The 20,766-nt window shown below is 35.3% G+C and overlaps 1 protein-coding gene across 1 annotated transcript in view; it reads right to left on the reverse strand.

Moving 5' to 3' along the window:
* Positions 1-20,766, reverse strand: part of LOC117173289 (tubulin--tyrosine ligase-like protein 12) — a 29,369-nt gene that overhangs the window by 5,021 nt on the left and 3,582 nt on the right. Inside the window, exon 2 of the mRNA XM_033361770.1 lies at positions 10,101-11,439. Within this exon, the coding sequence (XP_033217661.1) occupies positions 10,101-11,439 (1,339 nt within the window). The remainder of the gene's footprint in view (positions 1-10,100; positions 11,440-20,766) is intronic.

Below are 20,766 nucleotides of genomic sequence, written 5' to 3' on the forward strand. Positions count from 1 at the left end.
CGCATATACTGGAACTTTATATTCTCGACAATTGTTTCTGTTGCTCACTCGAGGCCTGACATGGTTCTTCTTGACTTCGTGAAGCGAACCATGTTCGTTATCAAATTTTCGGCACCAGCTGACAAAAACATCATAGCCAAGGAGAATGTAAAGAAAGAGAGGCATCGAGACCTTATAAGGGAGTTGCAACGATTGTACCCGGAATATTCTGTTAAACTGATCGTCCTTATCATCGCCGTTCCTAAAAAGCATCCCTGCGTGTCAACAATATGCTAGAACACTTGCGGGAAAAATGCAGAAGGCGGTTGTCCTTGGGTCACTCCGTGTTCTTAGGGTGCACGAGGCTTTTGCTGGATCGTCGTATTGATTCCTTTACAGCCTGTAACCACCTATCTCACGGTTGTGAGACGTGGTTATGGCTGAAATTTTACCGCGATTTCGCTGGAAGCGGGTGCAATTTTTCAGATTAGCACCCGCTCCCGGCGAAATCCTGCGGTTGTCCTTATGACAAATTTTTAAATATATATATATTAGGGTGGCCCAAAAAATCACATTTGAGAAATTTTAACGGGCTTGTTGGCCAAATCTTTCTAGTAGCCAAATAAATGTATGCCTATTTTTTTATTTTCGAAAAAAAATATTTTTAGAACTCGCTCCGGCCATTTTTATATATTATGGAGTTTAACATGTAAAATCTTTCCAATTTTTATTTCTTTGATTTTGGACAGGAAATTATAAGCCAATTTATTTGTTATTTAATGTACTTGTTCACTTATCAATGAACATTGCATTTATCGCCATTTTATATCTCAGAAATATTATGCAAAAGTTTTAGGCATATCCAAAATGGCATAAAATGGCCATTTTTGGAGACTCATTGTGACCCTCAGATATACTTGTGCAACTTGACATTTTGAAAAGACATTCTTTAGACTATTAAGAATAGATTTCTAAAAAAAATGATTAAAAGTATTATTTAAATTGAGTAGAGCGTAAGAAAAGCTTATGAAAAATGATGTATTTAAGTTGAACACCGGCTGAAGGTACTGCAGGTGGACGGCTGCAAAAAAAGTTGACCCTCGGTCAGTTCGCTCATTGTACACCGTATTTGCTGTCATCCCAAGCTGCGGTGACTGACAATGAGTTGAATGGTCGAGTAAGAATCAGTTAATAAATCTATAGCTGCTATCTGGGTTAAACCGGTAGCTGGTGTAAGGATTTCTTTACTTCAAATCAGGAAACTTTGAAGCCTCAGAGCGAGTTCTAAAAATATTTTGTTTTGAAAACAAAAAAATAGGCATACATTTATTTTCCTGCGAGAAAGATTTACCGATATACCGCTATACTTGATTAAAGTTATCAAAAAATATTTACAATAAGCGATAGAACATTTGTAGTAGAAGTAAATAATAAAACCTCGACAGAAAAACCTGCAGTAGCAGGAGTGACACAAGGCTCCGTGTTAGGACCAGTATTATTCTGATATTATCTAAATAACATATCAAAATCTAAAGATGTGCAATTAGCTCTATTTGCGGATGACACTGCGTTATATTATGCATCTAGGCTTAAAAAACAAGCATTAGCAAAGTTACAGGGGCTAGTTGTAATATTAGAACAGTATTTCCATATGTGGAAACTTAAAATCAACGCTGATAGGACTGAACTCGTAATATTTTCGAATAATGTTGGAGACAAAGTAGTTCCTAATATAAAAATTTACAACGAAGACATTGTCCCTAAGAAAGAAGCAAAATACTTAGGCCAGATTCTAGAATCTAAGCTTAAGCAACACAAAATACGTTAAAATAGCTCACAAAAAGGCCTCGGCAGTTATAGGAAGCCTATACCTACTCCTGTGTGGAAAGAGCAAAATGAGTGTCTCAAATAAACTAACTACTCATAAAATGATTATTAGGCCTAATATGTTATATGCGGCCCCCATATGGGGAAGCACTGTAAATCAAATATAAGAAAACTCCAAACAGTGCAAAATAAGTGCCTGCGCATGGTAATGAATGCAGAAAGTGGTACGGGAACCTCCACTCTGCTCACAAAACGGATTTCTATGACACGGATTTCTATGACACGCAGCTTTCTACTTTAGATGGCCTAAAAAACACATGTAAATTGCAGTATTACGACTTGCCGTTTAATGTTAAATATAAATTCCCATATTATTTGACACAGAAATAAATTGCGAATACTGCTATCAAAGCTCACAGTTAAGGTATAACTAAAGTAACATGTTTTGAACTTGAACTTAAACCTATCAAAGCTCACAGTTAAGGTATAACTAAAGTAACATGTTTTGAACTTGAACTTAAACTATCATCAACCTAGTTTTCTTTCAGCTAAACGGATGTTTTTAATAATTAATCAATTATATTGCATACCCAACGCGACTTGTCGTTGATCAATGCGAAGCTGATGCAAGTTGGTCAGGCCTACAATATACATGGATGTGTGAAGAAGATATAAATCACTACTAGAATCATTTAGCAGTTCTCAAACACAAATAAATGGTTTTCGAAAAAGAAATTGATGATTGTTATTTAAAAAATTGTTGTCTAATTAAATTTAATATTTTCGCTGAATCGGATATTCCTATTAATTCCTACGTTTATATCACGTAAATTTCGATACACGGATGTTTCCAACCGGTTACAAAAACTAAAATACGTCTGCTAGCAATACTTCCCCGAGTAATTTCAAGTTCATTATTTGGATTATATTATTTTTCCCACAAAAAAAAGTTTCCCACAAAAAAAAAGTCACAGAAGCCATACAAAATAATTGTCTCCACAAGACAAGCCACTAGGTTACTCTTATGTATTTTGAGTCGCTGAATCTGAATATGGCCTCAGAATTTGTCCTACAAGTATGAGTTTTCCCCTAGATGCAACAATTAGGTAAAAGCTTAGGGATTTTCTAGTCACGCAGATCATACAAAGAATTTGTCTGCACGAGACAAGTGACTAGGCTACCCTTATGGATTTTGAGCCGCTGAATCCAAATCTGGCTTCCGAATTTTTCTTGCTCGTCTCAGTTTCCCTCTAGATGCAGAAAATAAGGAAAACGCTAGGGATTATTTGCACGTTATTTTGATAATACCAGTATGCGCGAAAAAAGACACATCGATATTATATTGTTAAGTGCAACGACTTTCAGAGACTTAATTTGTAAACAAAAATCCTTTAGTGTGCCTTCTGTTTCCCCTAGCTTGGGTAATTCTATGGAAATTGAAGATCATTCTCATATTATATAGTTTTGTACGGGGGGAAAATGCCATATCCTTTGCAGATTTGCGTGCTAAATCAGTCACATGTCCCGTGCAACTTATTTTTGGTGGGCCTGTGTGACCAGAAATTCCTTAGGCTTTTCTTTACATTTTGCATCTAAAGAGAAAATGTAACAAGCCCGAAAAATTTGGAGTTCAAATTTAGATTTAGCACGCAAATCTGCAAAGGATATGGCATTTTTCCCCCGGACAAATCTATATAATGTGAGAATGATCTACAATTTCCATAGAATTACCCATGCTAGGGGAAACAGAAGGCACACTAGAGAATTTCTGTGTACAAATTAAGTCTCTATAAGTCGCGACACTTGAAAATATAACATCCATGTGTCTATTTTCGCGTAAACTAGTATTATCAAAATAACGTCCAGAATATCCCTAGGTTTTTGCCTATTTTCTTCATCTAGGGGAAAACTAGTCACTTGTTTCTTGCAGGCAAATTTTCTTATGGCCTGTGTGAACAGAAAATCTCTAGGCTTTTCCCTACTTTTTGCATCTAGAGAGAAAATGGTAAAAGCTCGAAAAATTTAGTGATCAAATTTAGATTGAGAGCGCAACACTGCAGAGGAAATAGCATTTTTCTTATTTTTTGCTTTATAAGCCAGTACAACATGCGCGAGACCTTGAATTTCCCTAGATTTATTCTAGCTAGGGGAAGCGGTACGCACACTAGGCAATTTCTGTGGATGAATTTGGTCTTTACGAGTCCCAACACATAAGAATATGACACAAGTACGTTTATTCTTCCTTATACTGGTATTATCAAAATAATATCCAGAATATCCCTAGGTTTTCACCTATTTTCTGCATCTAGGGGAAAACTGAGACGTGTAGGAGAAATTCTAAGGCCAGATTTGGATTCAGCAGCTCAAAATCCATAAGAGTAACCTAGTGACTTCTCTCGTGCTGAAAAATTTTTTGTATCGCCTATGTGACTAGAAAATCTTTAGGCTTTCCCCTACTTTTTGCATCTAGGGGGAAACTGGGACGTGTAGGGCAAATTCAAAGGCCATATTCGGATTCAGCGGCCCAAAATCCATAAGGGTAGCCTAGCCACTTGTCTCGTGCAGACAACTTTTTTTGTGTGTCTGTGTTATTAATTAAATACTTAAAAAATTCAATTTTAAAATGATAATAATAGGGCGCCTGTCTGATAGTTAAAGGTATTCTATTTCATAGACGTGCCCCTCTAGCCATGAGTGATCTTTGGAGTCGAAATATTTTATGCTTTGGGATTTTAAAAGCTAAGTTCCTCTCACGGAGTCTGGCATAATTGGGATGGTCTTTATCAAGAAAAGTAAAAGATTCACTTAAATACTGAGGAGCTTCGTTTCTTGATATTGTAATGAGTTATATCGTCGTAAGCAACGCATCCAGAATCAAAGGACAGAAGAATCAAACTCTTAACTAGGAGAATCCTAGTTGAGGTGGGCAAAGAGTCTTTATTTTGATTTTTTTTTGTAGAATGATATAAGTGATCCGAGAAATAGCCAGTACATCCCCTTTCCAAGATAAATTACGGTTAAGTAAGTATCCTAAATCATTGACCGAATCTTGAAAAACAATATTAACATTACCAACTTTCAAAGGACAGCGAATAAGGAGTGTATCCAATGAGGAAGAAGCAGAAGATCCAATAATGATAGCATTAGTTTTAGTTGGATTTAAAGCAAGGCCATTATTCTCAGCCTAAAGCACGATCATATCTATATCTACTTGGACCTGACTGAGAAGTGTATTCAGTTCAGGAGCAGGTCCAGAAAGGTACAATTTGAAGTCGTCAGCGTATTTAAGGTACTTGCAAAATTTTAGATCACTCCCAAAGTCAGAAATATACAAGTTAAAAAGCGTAGGTGCAAGTGTAGACCCCTGTGGGACTCCACTTTCAACTACCACCCATTAAGACAGGTCAGCGTTACTAGTCTTTACCCTTTGGGTACGATTACTTAAATAGGAGTCAAACCACTTTATTACTGAATTGGACATTTTGAATAATTGAATTTTATGCAAAAGTAAAATATGGTTCACTGTGTCGAAGGCCTTAGAAAAATCAAAAAGTACCACAACAGTAATCTCTTTTTTATCGATCGCCAGCTTAACATTAGTAGTGATTTTAAAGAACACAGTAAGTGTACTCTGTTTGGCTCTAAATCACTATTACATAGGGTCTACTAATTTCTTGCTATCTACATAACTTGTTAATTGTCTGTGCACAATAACTTCAACTCGCTTTGATAATGCATTGAGGATAGAAATTAGCCGGAAGTCTTAAGTAGTATTAAGACTGAAGATTTTAGGGATCGGTCGAATTAGGGCGTTTTTCCATATATCTGGAAAAATACCAGATTGTAGAGATGCATTATAAATCTCCAATAATATTAGGAAAATTACTGCGAGAGCTAAGCGGATCATTTGTATCGAGATTCCATCCATACCGATTGCATTAGAATGAACTTCTGTTACTTCCTTAAGGAAAGTCTCAGGTGTAATATCGGAAAAAATCATGTTCATCGAATGTTTGCAAAAGTGATTTGGAGACGGCAGTGGGAAGTAAAGTCGTAACGGGTTTCAACATAAATATAGTAAGGAAATCACTAGTAGAGAAATTTTGATCAGGAGATTCCTGTTTGGGTCGTATTAACCGCAAGCACCTGAAAAGATGGAAAATGTTTTATTTTTGGTTTCTATTTCTATTGAAAGATTACTGGACATTTGATATTCAATGTTAATAAGATCATGGTTAGATAAGAATGGGATTTAATGCTGTGATTAGGATAGTACTTTGTCCAGGTCATCTATAATAATTGAGTCTATGCGTTTGCTAGTAAAAATAGAATGAAAAGTGGAATCATGTGGCACTATTGAGAGTCCCGCGGAGTAAGCGACAGATTTAAAATGTAACTGTCTTCAGTAAGTATTGCGCTATTATAATTTGCAATAAGTGAAAACATTTCAGATTCAAGTTCTTTACTATAGTTGACATTAGAAGGTTTGTAGATAACCCCAAATAGCGAACAATCTCCCCCGAAATACACCTGAACAAAAAGAAAATTAGCGACAGGATAATTCGCATGAGGGCTCACTCCCACTACTGAACCCCTAGGACTTCGATGCATATAAAGACAACCCCCCCCCCCACTTCTCACCTCTCTGTCCCAGCGAAAGAGCGTGTAGCCGTCCAAAATTATTGTACTTGAAGGGATGTCAGGTTTAAGCCAAGTTGCAGACACTGCAGTGATATGGTATGAACACGTACCAAAAAATTATTTAAACTCAAGGAAATGTGCGGAAAGAGACTGACCATTAACATGACAAAAACTTAATTTGTTCATAAGATGAAGAAAAAGATCATATTTCGATATGTATATTATTATTTTCCAGAAGACGAAGCTCATAATAAATTATAAAGTTAAAGTGATAATTAATAACCAAATAAAGGCAAACTACTCGAAAGTCGGCATATATGAATCGAAGATATTTAGTACATATTGCATTGTGAAAAGCCATACCAGGCATATATTTACCAACATATATATCTAAGTTGATACTATAAAGCTGTAGTTGCTATCAAAGTCTCTCGATGGTCTGCAGATTAGCTAGGTCAATTCTTGGAGATCCATCCTCCGCCCGACAAAAAATTTTGCCGCCCACAATCCATAGATATTTGGTCATTTTTTCCCTTCTGAGATTCAGGGCAATGGCATAGATTTTCCTGTTTAAAGGTGGCAGGGCTTCGCGTAGATACACAGGATGATTATCTTTGCTCAACCGCCCGAGATTTACAGTTGAGAAGTCTCTCAAAGCCTTCCGTTTCTCAATAAATTTATCTCTAAGATCCTGATGGCCAAATTTCGCAACGATGATAGGGGGGTTGGAGGATATTGTGAATGCCGGTGCTTTAATAATTCGGTATGTTTTTACCACATCTCCCCTCATTAAGGGAACGTCCAGAACCTTAGCTATTGATACTATAATAGAAAAAAGATCTTCATAAGGCTTCCTAGGAAGATTATGAGTTTCCAAAGTCGTTTGGAGGCCCCCCTGCTCATTTACGTTGAGCGCATGCTCAAGAATAGCCACTTTTAGTTTCAAATCATTGGCATCCTTTTTAATTTTTTTTACATCCACATTTCCCATTTCTGAAGTAGATTCGAATGTAGAAATTCGATTTGAGTTCTCAGTTAGATCCGCTTTCAACATTTGTATAGAGATTAGAAGATTTTCATTAAATGCGTGTTGCTTGTTTACAAAATTTGTGGTCCTGGAAAGTATTTCTTGTAACTGCGCAAGCGCTTCCTTTTGTCCCTCCAAAGCAGCCTTTCTGATCATAGCAGCGAGATCAGGCTCATTGGTAGTAATCTTTGCTGCTGAAGGTGTACGAGCTGGAGGGGTAGATGTACCATCCACTTTAAGAATATTATTTTCCGGTCTCCCAGACGAACTACCTTCCACTACCGCAGAGGTGTCGCTGACGCTCTACCCTTTTCATTTTATGCAGAAATATTCTTGACCCTTTTTAAGTTTATCAAAGTTTTTTTTTGTTTTGAAGTGTTGAAATTCGCGCAGGTCAGATGGGCTAAAACGCTACACTTCACATACACACAAGCACCTCGGGTCCTCTGGTTATCACTTCCTTGCACTCTTGATACGCACCTATTGATCGGGAACACTAATCACAGTAACGAATAAGTTACGAAACCAACACGTTACACAAGATACAGTTATTCATTAATCTCAAATCATAAGAAAACTGGCAGATGTTAACAAGAATAATTTATTCATACGCGCCATGAACACAAAAAGTCACAACTTGAACATTTTTATTAATCACATAGTAAGAAAAACTCGCAAAACACATCCGCCTCGATCAAAGTTCAATTGGTCCTTTCTACCTTGCATTTATTCTATTTTTTCATTTAAATTCACACTTACACTTTCACCCCACACCTCATACTCACTAACTCTTCACTAAACTCTCTTCTTCTAAACAGCTAAAAAATTATAGTACCCGAAAAACACCGTGTAACCTCAATTCGTACTGAAAACCGAAGCACTTAATTATTTTTCCATGTTTTACCCATTAATTTCTCTTCTGTAATCATATTGTTAAAATTTTGAACATTAATGGTTAATTATTTACATATTTATCTATTTTTTATCAATTATGTATTTTTAATTCGTTTTTTAATAAATACCATTTTTTGACATCTTTTTATTTATATTATTATAAAAAATACAACGAACATGAACTTTTTCAGATTTTTAATTTTTTTGGTTACTTTTTTATATTCTTAAATCATTTCAAATTTTTTAGTTTAGTTATTTTTTGTAGGATCTTTCGCTTTTTATTTTTTCTAAAACATACATTTTTTATTTATTGATTTAAAATTTTGTTTAAATATATTTTAAATATCTAAATCTATATTTTCCTTAATTTTAATTTTAGTCATTTTTTAACTTATTCAGTTTTTCAACCAAGAACTTTTTAATTACAGATTTAATTGCAAAGATAAAGAAAACTGGGCGTTTTTCCAAATTATTTTTTTTTCAATTTCTGAAAACTTTTCCACCTTTTAATGTAAACGATTTTTTCAAGTATATATTTTTCCTTTGCGTGATTTGTTTAAATATATGCATAAAACTAGGTGTTTTGTCAAACTTTAATTTTTCTAGTTAGTTTTAATATTTTTGTTTTTTACCGATTTTTTGTTTACTTAAATTAAGGTTAATTTTCCAATAATGATAACGGTCGCAACCACTGTAATAGTTGGGGATAATTTAAATATATTGTTAAGAAATATGTTGAAAGTGCTGTTTAATGGTACGCTCCAATTATTACTAGAATTTTATAGTAGTGAGAAAAAAGTGAGATTTTTCACAAGAGAATTTTTCTTCGACTTTTTCATAATGCAGAAACTGCTTAACTAAACTTTAAATCATCTTAAATCGATGCATGTCGAATTACATAATGCATCTTAATACATAATACATCTTGTTCGCACTAATCACCACTAACTCACACTGACTGCAGCGTTGTCTCACGTTATTAAACGCTATTCGCGTTATTTCGTCGCACTCTGCAGCACTGTGCTACACTGCTCCTTTCTTAACTGGCGTTATACACCCAGTCTACTGATTTCGAACACACTCCACCATAAGCAGCATTACTCCGAGCATTAGTTACGTTATAGGCACAGCTTAAAAATAATTTCATACGTTAAATACGAAGGTGAATAGCCCCTCGTTCTAATACTGAAAAAATTCAAAAAGTTACAAATGGCATCAACTTATACTGAAAGTTACTTTTTAAACATTAAATTGAGGAACAATTATGGTGGTGAATTGCAACCTTTGAAGATCGGTGGAATTCCGTTTTAAAAGACGTTTAAGTGACAATGAATAACATTGACTATTCAGCCGGGAAATAAGACGCCGATCGACTGCAGCAACATTGACATGCAGAATCTACATGTCAACGTTGCAGATGTGCGCAGGTGCTTAAGAATGGAAAGTGAAATTTGGCTCTTGAACCAACTTTTTTCTCATTCACATCCTCTTTTTAGGAATTTCATTTTGCATAAATATCGAAAACCTAAAAGGAAAATATTTTTTTATAGCTGAACCTTTTTCAAGCCATGATATGTGTTTGTGTCATGTTTCAGGCTGGTATGTATTATAACATGAGAGAACACTGGATACAAAGGATTTTTACGTGAACCTTTATGAACTTCGGTTTTAGCACACTGGGAGTTTATAAATAATCAATCTTAAAAAACGAAATCATCTGAAATATTCATACCTGACGTCGAATTTGACTCTCCCGACATCTGCTCTTTCAAAAAGCACCGGATTCTCTACATACTTCTGCGCAATTTTTGGTCCAGTAGCTGGTAATCTCAAAATATGAAAGAGATCTCTTGTCACATGCGTATCCAACCCTCTCGCCAAGTTCCACGGCTTACAAATCCAGTGATTGTCCAATCCCTTCTGCTCTCTCCTTTGATAATAAGCGACAAACTGAATCAGCTCCGTACTCAAATTAAAAGTTGTAGGTAACCAACTCGGAAAAGTTTCCAAAGTCTCTCCGTCAAATTTCTTCTCAGCTTTTCTTCTGCAAACTATCGACAGCAAGTCCTTGATCGTCACTACATTTTCGAATGGAAACTGATTCACAAAAGCTTTTGGTTTATTCAAACTGAACTCTTTAAAATTTTTAAAATGGCTCGTCAGCCACAAGATGTCTGCTTCCTGATGAGAGTCAACGATCTCAAAATCTGGATCCGTTAGATATCTATACACAAAATTATACTGCGTATAAACTTTGAGCTTCGGCTGAGGAATATTTTCAGAAACTTTCTCGGGTAAAGATTCGCTAATGTGACCAGAGAGGAAATAATCTTCGTCGGGTTCTATTTGCTCGAAGCTCTCGTCTAGGAAATTAGCTTCTTGCCAAGGTAATAGGAGAGCTCTTCGTTTTTTTAAATCGTTCGTCTGACCCTCGACAAAATCTCGGGTGACTTCTTCACCTGTTTCGACGTTCTTGATAGGAAAAAGAAGAGTGTAAATGACACCTTCCGGTAAATATAAAAAGGGAACTGTTCGAAAATTTGGCTCGTCGCTATGATTTATTGAAGAACCAACTTCGTCCATCATAGACCAAATGGGCATTCTTTCCTCGATTGATGTGGAGTTTACATTGAAGGAGAAGAAGGTGTTGTATCTCCACATTTCCGAGAGCACGAACTCAATCTTCTCTTCTTCAGTTTTATTGTCATCCTCGGGATTCATGAATTTATACATACGGTTTAGGAGACTAGAATTTCTGCTAAGGCCATTTCTAGCTTCAGAAAAACGATAGGTCCATGCATGATCGATTAGGTAAATTTGGGATGAATCTTGAGCTGAGATTCCTTCTTCGGAAATTACGAAAAGCTTCCAAAGAGGATCTGTGCGATCTTTTTCGACATCTTCGTAACTTACGTGAACCATTTGAAAGGTGAGACCTGCATCGAAGAGGTGGTTTTGTAGTTTTTTGTGCAAAACTTCCCAGAAGATTTTTGGTACTGCTGATGATTCAAGTTGAGGTTTATGAGCATGAATGAAGGCCGGAAAAAGACTGATGCCGTCCATTATTGAATCTGAAAGAATATAAATTTTCTACGAAATTGCTGAAAGTTAAAAAAATGCCAATGCTCAAATTGAGACAACACACTCATAAATGTCTCAATTCAGTTTAAAACAAAAATTAAAAAATTGTCAAACTTCAAATACCCTTCCATCTTGTTTTCTTCCGTTTTCTCGTTATATTTTTGTTTGCAATACAAACAAAAAATCTACTCTTTATTTTTCTAATGTTTAGTTGAAAAGAGTTTAAAAATCGCTGTTCCAACACAAAATTCGTCACACTTTAAAAGTTCCTTCTTCCGAAATTAAAAAAAAAAGAGACTGCAAAAACAGTAAATATTCTATTGAAAGTGATTTCTACGAGAAAAATGTGTAAAATTGACTATTTAAATGGTAAGAACTTGTTGAAAGTTTTTTTAAAATTATTAGTGCGAAGTCGTTGCATTAAAATGTGTAGCTCCGGGCTGTACGTCATACTTTAACGGAAAACAGATCATGTTTCAACCAAAGAAATTAATTTTTAATTAAAATGACACATCTTCAATTTAAACAAAAAATCATTTTCAACAGAATAGTTTGTTTTTCAACCAAGTAAATTTATTTCTAGCCCAAAAGATTAATTTTAATCTAAAATTGTGAATATATAACTGGAATACTTGAATTTTTAACAAAAAGTAGAATTTAAAATAAGGAGATTAACTTTTTTTAAACTCATTTTCTACAGAAAAAGTCGATTTTTTACCAAAAAGTCGATATTTTAACAACATAAGAGAATTTTCAATGAAATAAATGAATTGTCAATTTAAAAAGAAAAAAAAATATATCCAAATTTTTTAACTTTGAACTGACTTGTAACAGGGAATTTTAAACTCTTTTCATCTAAAGCTCAGTTTTTATTCTTTTAAAAAATTCCCGTTCCATATAATTCATTTAATTCCCGGTTATTTCCCGTTTTTTTCTCGGTCTTTCCCGGTTTCCCGCGCAAGTCTCCACCCTTATTATAAATAAATTATATATAAATAGAGGAGAGTACCCAAATATGAGATACCAACTCTGTTTGGCGTGATTGTCGGAATTCTATGGACTGAATTTAAAAGTAATATATGTCATTTTAAACGAAATTTAGTTTGTCATGAGAAGCTCAAATAAAAAATTTTATTGCAATTTTTTTTATGCTGAAAATACAAAAATTGTAAAAAAGTGCTTTTTCCAAACTCGCCAAACTATTCTCATAATATGAGATACCCCAGGAAATAAGTAATAAAATGCAAAATAAAGTATTATTTTTAATGAAAAACTTCATTCTATGTTTCCGAAGTGTAAATTTACTGTTATTTAAATATATTTAGTTTTTGCAGTAGTCACAAACATTTATGTAACCAATTTCCCCCGCGCGGCCACAGTGTTATAAAACCACAAGGTATCTCATATTATGAAAACAACACCGTGCAAATATGCACTTACTATGCCTGACCTGTACAATGAAAAACTTCAACACTATCAATATTTTCCTACTTAGTTATTCAATCCCCATCACTCTAGATGAACTTTACTGCTAAATACATATTTAATGAATAATAAATAGGGTTTAAAGAATCCACTTCCAAGAACTCGACCACCATCAATTTCACATAAAGTTCGCCTATAATCTTTAGAAGCCCAATGATAAATGGACTATACCACGAAATTAGTCTTTCTTGAAGGGCTACAAGTTAGTGATAGAACCAACAGAGTGGGTCTCTCAGTTTAGTTAATACCCCGTTTTCTCATATTACGAGAATATCTCATATTCGAGTACTCTCCTCTATATATTTTTAGAGAGCGGAAATTTCTAGATGAATTAATAAAAAAAGTATATTATGAGGCAAATTATTGTGCAATTTTTATTATTACTATTATTATGAGTTAAGTGATATTATCAGTCAATATTTGAAATTTGTAACAATTACAATTGTTTATAAAATTAATTAATTACATTAGCAAAATAACAGTAAAAAAAATATGAATAAGATTCTAACTGTTTTCAAAATACTCACCTTTATATTCAATTTTCCTAATATTACATTACATTTTTTCATGAATTTTTTTATTACTAATAACAGCTGCTACTATTGTTACTTAAAACTTTGTTCTTCCTTTTATATTCATAAAAAGTATCAAGTTTGTAATGCATTTTAGTATTTTTGCTATACATAACAATGCAAAGGCAGGCCTACCTGATCGGAACACCATCTATTGGATTTATTTGAACTACAAAACCCTGCCGGATGCTAAGAGAACAGAAAGAGTAGGGGCGATGAATAGGGCTGCTTGTAAGCGACAACAGCTGATGTGCAAAATGTCGAAGAGTCGGATAATCGGATAGGGCTGTATTGGATTGTGCTTTAGCATACGTAGGACAGGTAGCAGGGAGATAAAAAGGCAGTTGCTTGGAAAATATGCCAGAGAGGTGAAAATTCGGAATGTAATACTTTTCGACTTACTGAAAAACATACTCGGTTTGTTAACACCCTCCAGTTAAGCTCCGCCATTTTGAAAAATGACGCCTAAAATTCGTGTTTTTACCAATATTTCCTATTTGGTGCATCCTACTCAATATTTATGTTGTCCCCTTCAAAGTAATCCCCCTCAGATATAATACACTTGTGCCAACGCTTTTTCCAATCATCGAAGCACTTCTGATAATCATTTTGTGATATAGCCTTGAGTTCTTTCAGCGATGCAGTTTTTATCTCCTCAATCGTTGAAAATCGATTTCCTTTCATGGGTCTCTTCAGTTTTGGGAAAAGAAAAAAGTCACTGGGGGCCAAATCCGGCGAATATGGAGGCTGAGGCATGACTGTGGTGCTGTTTTTGGTCAGAAAATCTTTCACAAGCAACGATGAATGAGCATGTGCATTATCGTGATGCAAAAGCCACGAATTGTTTTTCCAAAGTTCCGGACGTTTTTTGCGTATCGCCTCTCGCAAACGGCGCATAACTTGAAGGTAATACTCCTTACTGACCGTACGACTTTGTGGTAAGAATTCCTGATGCACTACGCCACGGTAATCAAAGAAGACAGTGAGAAAAACCTTCATATTTCACCGAACTTGACTCTCTGATGGTAATTCAGCGATTTTTCAACACCATTTCTTTCACTGCTTGAACGTTTTCATCTATTGTTGACGTGCTGGAACGTCCAGGGGAGGTTCGTCTTCGACATCCTCTCGGCCTTCTTGGAGCAGCTAGTACCACTTGTACACATTTTTCTTACTCAGAGGAGACTCACCGTATGCAACTGTCAACATTTCAAGAGTTTTAGAGCACTGGATTCCATTTTTCACACAAAATTTAATGCAAACTCTTTGCTCCATTTTTTTTGAAAGAAGAAAAGCGCCGAGCACACCAAAAGGAACCGAAAGGAGACTCTACAAAGTACCATTAAAGACCCCACTGAGTCCCCCTTCGGTTCCTTCTCATAAAAGTCAGAAAAACAGCAAGATCAACTTTTAAATTGTTGTAACTCGGATTCTACGTTAAAATTTCCATTAGAAACTCACGGAGTAATCGCTGCAGCTGATGGGGACTTCAAGCGCATCCATAATAGCTCAAGTAGTATGATGCACCCGAAGTTTAAAAACAAAATTCTCTCTCATTTGCATCGCAGCGTTGTTCTCTGAGGTTTTCACTACGTGGCGCTAGCATCCAGACAAAATTCTTAATGTTACCGACGGAACGCTTATTAACTGCTACTAAAAGAAGATGCACTTGAAGCCACCTTTGGCCCATTTAAATGAGAAGTATTTTATTTTTTTAAATTTTTAACGCTGCAACAAAAAGTATTGCGATTACTCCGTGAGTTTCTAATACAAATTTTAACGTAAAATACGAATTTCAAGAATTTAAAAAGTTGATCTTGCTGTTTTTTTAGTTTTTTAAGAAGGAACCGAGGGGGGACTCAGCGGGGTCTTTACAAGTACTTTGTAAAGACTCCTTTCGGTCCGCCAGGGATCACATGAAATTAAAGTTATTATCGATTAATAATTATTTAGAATTATTATTAATACTATCCTAATATTTAACTATTATTATTGATTTTATCATAATAATAGTAATATTAATCATTATTGATCATTGCACTCGTGTCCACACCACCTATGAAGTATTGGCGCATTTTTTTTCTTGTAGTTTCGCCATTGAGCCTACTCCGCATAGATTGATGGATTAATGAATAAATTGATAGATTGATGAATGAAATGATTAATGTATCGGTAGAGGGATGGAATCTTTTGATGTATTTATTTTTATATCTGGGACATCGTAACTTTTCTTGGTTTATAAATTCTCGAATAACCCATTTGTGCTTCTATTGTGCAATACCTCTCTGGTGGTTTTTATTCTTCGCCTGAATCCTCTTCTTGCTGAGTTTTCAGGTGCCAATCAAGAGCCAATCAAGACAAAGTCAATGCGATGGACCGGCAAAATCTCAACTCTATAGACTGAACAAATCAACTCAGGGACAACCTGCTGGTGTACTATGATACCAATATGGCCTCTGAACGTAACGGTTACAGGGCATGACTGCATGCTCTGTGGTGCCAGAAGCACCCAGAGCTCTCGCATTTTGCCCATAAAAGAATGCGAAACCGTGCCGAGGAATTCAAGAAAAGCGATTAGCGGAGAGTCTGTTCAACCGTAGCCAGAACAAGCCGACAACAGAAAAAGAGAGGCGACTCTGAGACCAACCGCGAGCAGGCATCGTGGAGATTTTTCCGAAGAGTTCGACCTCTGAACTATCCATTGAACAGCCGGATCATAGAAGGGCACATAAAGTTAATTTTTCAAACATATGTTCTTATTCGAAATTTAAATGTGCATAATTTTTTTCTCATGATTAAAGTAGTGGCTCTGTTCATTTTCGAAATAATTTCAATGAACACGAATTTTGAAAACTGAAGAAATTCCTTCTTTTTCACTTCAACTCGCTCTAATTCACAGAATATTACAAAATTTCACTTCAAACTTGGATGAACTGTAGATCAAAGTATAATTTAAGCTGTAGAATTGTTTAAACGTATTTGTTTTGTTATGAAAAAATTGTTAATGTTTTTCTAGATAAGTATGCGAAAATTGTTCCAATATTTTCAAACGCAAAGTTTATCGACGTAATTTTAAGCTATCAAAAACTTCCAGAAGATAAATCGTTCATTAGAATTTTAGAAGTTTACTGTAAGTTTTACTTCAATTGAACAAAGTGTTAATCATCTACGAGTGTTTCATTCTCTCGAGCAACGCCGCGTGCATATATAACTCAGAGGTGGCTCGTAGCTGGGTCGGCACAGCTATCTAAGTTTGGAAAATTGTATTCTCCAACATCAATTTGTTTAAATTATGTGATTATTCGCCACCTCAGCGTAGAGTTTAATATCTCTGGTTCAAATCAATGTATCGATAATATTCTTTTTTTAATTAGAACTAAAAGTCTCACAAAAATGAATATTGTAAAATTAATAAGATGAATTCAACATTTTACTATAAATATTTATAACAATGTGAAACAACTATATATTGAGTCGAAAATATCATCCAGGTATAATACACCCAGTCTAGACTGAGAGGGTTAGTTGCATGAACAATAATAATGATAACAATTTGTACAGAAGTTAGAATTAATTTTTGTTACCATTTTTTACAAAAATAGAGGGTTTGAACTATATTACACGAAACATTTTATTATTATAATTTTACTCCTTAAAGTAAAACAAACTGTGTACGTGTGATCATAAACATATTGCACCGAATAAATGATTCTTGATAGAAACTTTATTTTAAAGAAACTAAACGCTACACGCTTAAAGAATACTTTAAAAATTTATTTCTCCAGCTATATTTTGAAATTGTCTAATTTTAAGTACACATTTTGCACACACACATTTTTTAAGAATTTGTTCTATTTCTGCTTTGAGGGAAAAAGGCTTTGACCGTGTTTTAAAAATATTCAAAGAAAAATATGTAGAAGTAAAACATGTACAAGAAAGAAAGAGAGCATAATTATTATTGGGAAACTATGAACTACATACAAAAATCTAATAGTTCATACTTCATATTATAAATAATTCCTTATATTATTATAAAAAACTCCCAACGGAGTGAAGATGGAGTAGGATCTTTTTTTCAAGAAATAATTTTAATTTTAATATAAAAAACACAGAAATTGATGTTGGAAAATACAATTTTCCAACTTTCCTTGATAGTCGCGCCTACTCAGCTCTGAAATTTCCCTGGTGCACGCTTACGCTACATCGTACCCTTATCGTATCCCTATAGTATTCTTTCCGTATCATACAACAAAAACTAAAACAAAACAGTAAGATTAACATTTAATTTATTTTAATTCGGATTCTACGTTAAATTTGTCATAAGAAGTTCACGTAATAACTGCAAAAGCCTTTTTTTGCAGAGTTAAAAATTAAATAAATATAATACCCGTCATTAACATAGGCTTAAGACGACTTGGAGCGCATCTTCTTTCAGTATTAGTATACTACTTAAGCGACTTTGGATGTGCTTGAAGGCGCCTTCAGCAGAAGTTACGACATATTTTTAAATTTTTGATGCTGCAAAAAAACGATTGCAATTACTTCATGACCTTCTAACGGCAATTTTAACATAGATTCCGAAATGAAACAATTTATATGTTTATCTTGATTTTTTTTTATATTTTGTATTACACGATACAAAAAAGATACTATAGGGATACGATAAAGGTACGCTATACAGCATACCCTTTCCGTTCATTCCGTTTTCCAGGAATGTGTTCGCGGCGTTGCTCGAGAGAATAAAACACTCGCAGGTCATTGATACGTTGTTTCATTGAAGTGAACCTTTACAGAAAACTTCTACAAACGCTAATGAACATTTTAACCGCTGGAATTTTTTGATAGCTTAAACTTAGATCGATAGACTTGGCGATTAAAAATATTGGAACCACTTTCGTATAGTTACTTGGAAAAACATTGTTAACAATTTTTCATAACAAAACAAATAAGTTTGAACTATTTTACCACTTAAAATATACTTTGAGCTATAGTTCCTCTAAATTTGAAGTAAAAATGTGTAATATTCTGTAAATTATAACTATTTCAAGTGAAAAAGGCGGAATTTCTTCAGTTTTCAAAATTCGTGTTTATTGAAATTATTTCAAAAACGAGCAGATTTACAACTTTTTTCTTAAAGAAAAAAGTTGCGCATTTAAATTTCAGATAAAAATACATGTTTGAAAAATTAAATTTTTCTAATTTTTTTAAAAATGCCGAGGGGCCTTCCCTCGCGATCAGACTTTATGTGTTCGTATACGATTTAGTGATTCAATTGTGGTGTGTATAATGCAGCAAAAGCTTTGGCAGATGCAAAACTATTTAGAAAAATAACGGCTGAACATAAGACCAAAAGACGAATACATCAACTTACTACAATAGGCTCTGCAAGATAGTACGCGTCCCGCATTCAGTGTGATTGCGCACATAAAATCTGGCAGGAGCTTCACTGCCACGGTTCGACAGCTCGCGAGCAAATTGGGATCCGTTACCACACACAGAACAAGTCAAAACTGTTGATCATCAGGCTGCATATGATTTACAGAATAGGGTACTATTTGGCGCTAGGAGGTCTAAAGAAGAGAGATAGGTAGATCAGTAAAAACCAACAGTTTTTCTATGACCATTTCTCGACTCTTCAAAGACCCTCCAGTTACTGTTGACCATCCACCCAAGCCAGAGCAGGTCGAATTATTTCAATCCCCTCATAACACCTGAGGCAGAATATCCACTCATCGCTACCAAGAAGCTGCAAAAATTATTAAGAGGCATGAAGAACTATTCCGCTCCGGGACCAGATGGTATCAAGAGCTTCTGGTAGAAGAAGTTTCTTACAATCCACTAGCATCTGGCGCGCATAAGATCTTCACAGCTATTCGAAGAATCAGACCTCTGTTCCAAGAAATGTACTTACAACGCGGCTCAAAGAAAGGAATAGCAGGATGTCGGAAAAAACTGTTCATCGATAGATGTGTCTGCAAAGTAGCAGGCTCCTACCAGCGAGACCTATCGATGGCCTGGATTGATTAACAGAAGGCTTTCGATTCAATCTCTAATAGGCTTATCATCTGTTTTTTTTTTTTGAAAAGCTTAAAGTTTCATTCACATGTTAAAGGTGCATAGAGAAATTGACGTCTCTTTGGAAAACCAGATTTACTATTTCATCTGGAAAACATCGTGTGACAACATGAACCCCATCCTCTTTTGCATTACATTATTGTCAATATCTCGCGCACTTCGCCATTCCAAAAGGTCCTTTGCGGTGAGCCTAATGCGGAAAGCCTGCAAATACTCATGTATTTTACATGGATGATCTAAAGATCTATGCGAAAAATAAAAAACAACTACATTTAGCTCTATGGATTGTGGCGGAATACTTTTAGGAAATTGAAATGGAGCTTGGGCTAGACAAAGCGCCAAGGTTTACTTGGAGCGAAGAAAACTTAATGGCATCCCGAAGACCCTGAGCTCGTAGACAGAAGTGGTATACGACACCTTTACGCTGGAGAGACCTATGCATACCTGGGAATGCCACAGAGCCGCATTAAGGATGCAATATCAATTAAGGATACTCTCCGAAGCAGATACAAACGTCTCATCCGGCAGATTTGGTCATCCGAATTGTCCAGAAAGAACAAAGTATCTGCGCAGCAAACACGCTTGACGTGCCGGTAGTACTCTATTCATTTGGAGTGGTTCCGTGGACGAAGGAAGAGATCAGATCTCTTGATATGGGGACACGAAAGGTTATGCACATGAACAAAAGCATGCACATTAAGTCTTCTGGTCCCCGAAGTTTCCGGTCAGGAGGAACGAGAAAGTGGACAAAGGGGCGCTTCTGTACAAAGCAGCGGAGGAGGCTCCTTGAACATTCGGCCTTGACTTCAATATTAGGGGTGAGCAAGATGTATCAAATATTATCTATCTATACTCTGTTTCCTGAGAGAAGATCTGCTAGGCACGCATATGGGTTAGCGTTTCTGGATAGAAGAGTGTCCTTACCCGTTTTTTCACACGTAGTTCATTAAGTTCTCTTCGCATTGGTCCCTTTGTCGTAATTTAATATGTTGCTATAAAAGAAAAGGACTTCACCGCGCGCAGGGCTCGAGTTACAGGGGTTTACGGTAGACACTTGAGTTTTGACTCAGTCGCTCTTTTTTGTAATTATTATTATTATTATTATACCATTAAGCCATTTCCCTTTCGGGGTAGGCGTGACTCACTCGGCAGGGGAAAGGAGTAGTGTGTGGATGGGATAGAGAT

The sequence above is a fragment of the Belonocnema kinseyi genome, chromosome 5 (genome assembly GCF_010883055.1).
Source record: "Belonocnema kinseyi isolate 2016_QV_RU_SX_M_011 chromosome 5, B_treatae_v1, whole genome shotgun sequence".
Taxonomy (NCBI): Eukaryota; Metazoa; Arthropoda; class Insecta; order Hymenoptera; family Cynipidae; genus Belonocnema; species Belonocnema kinseyi.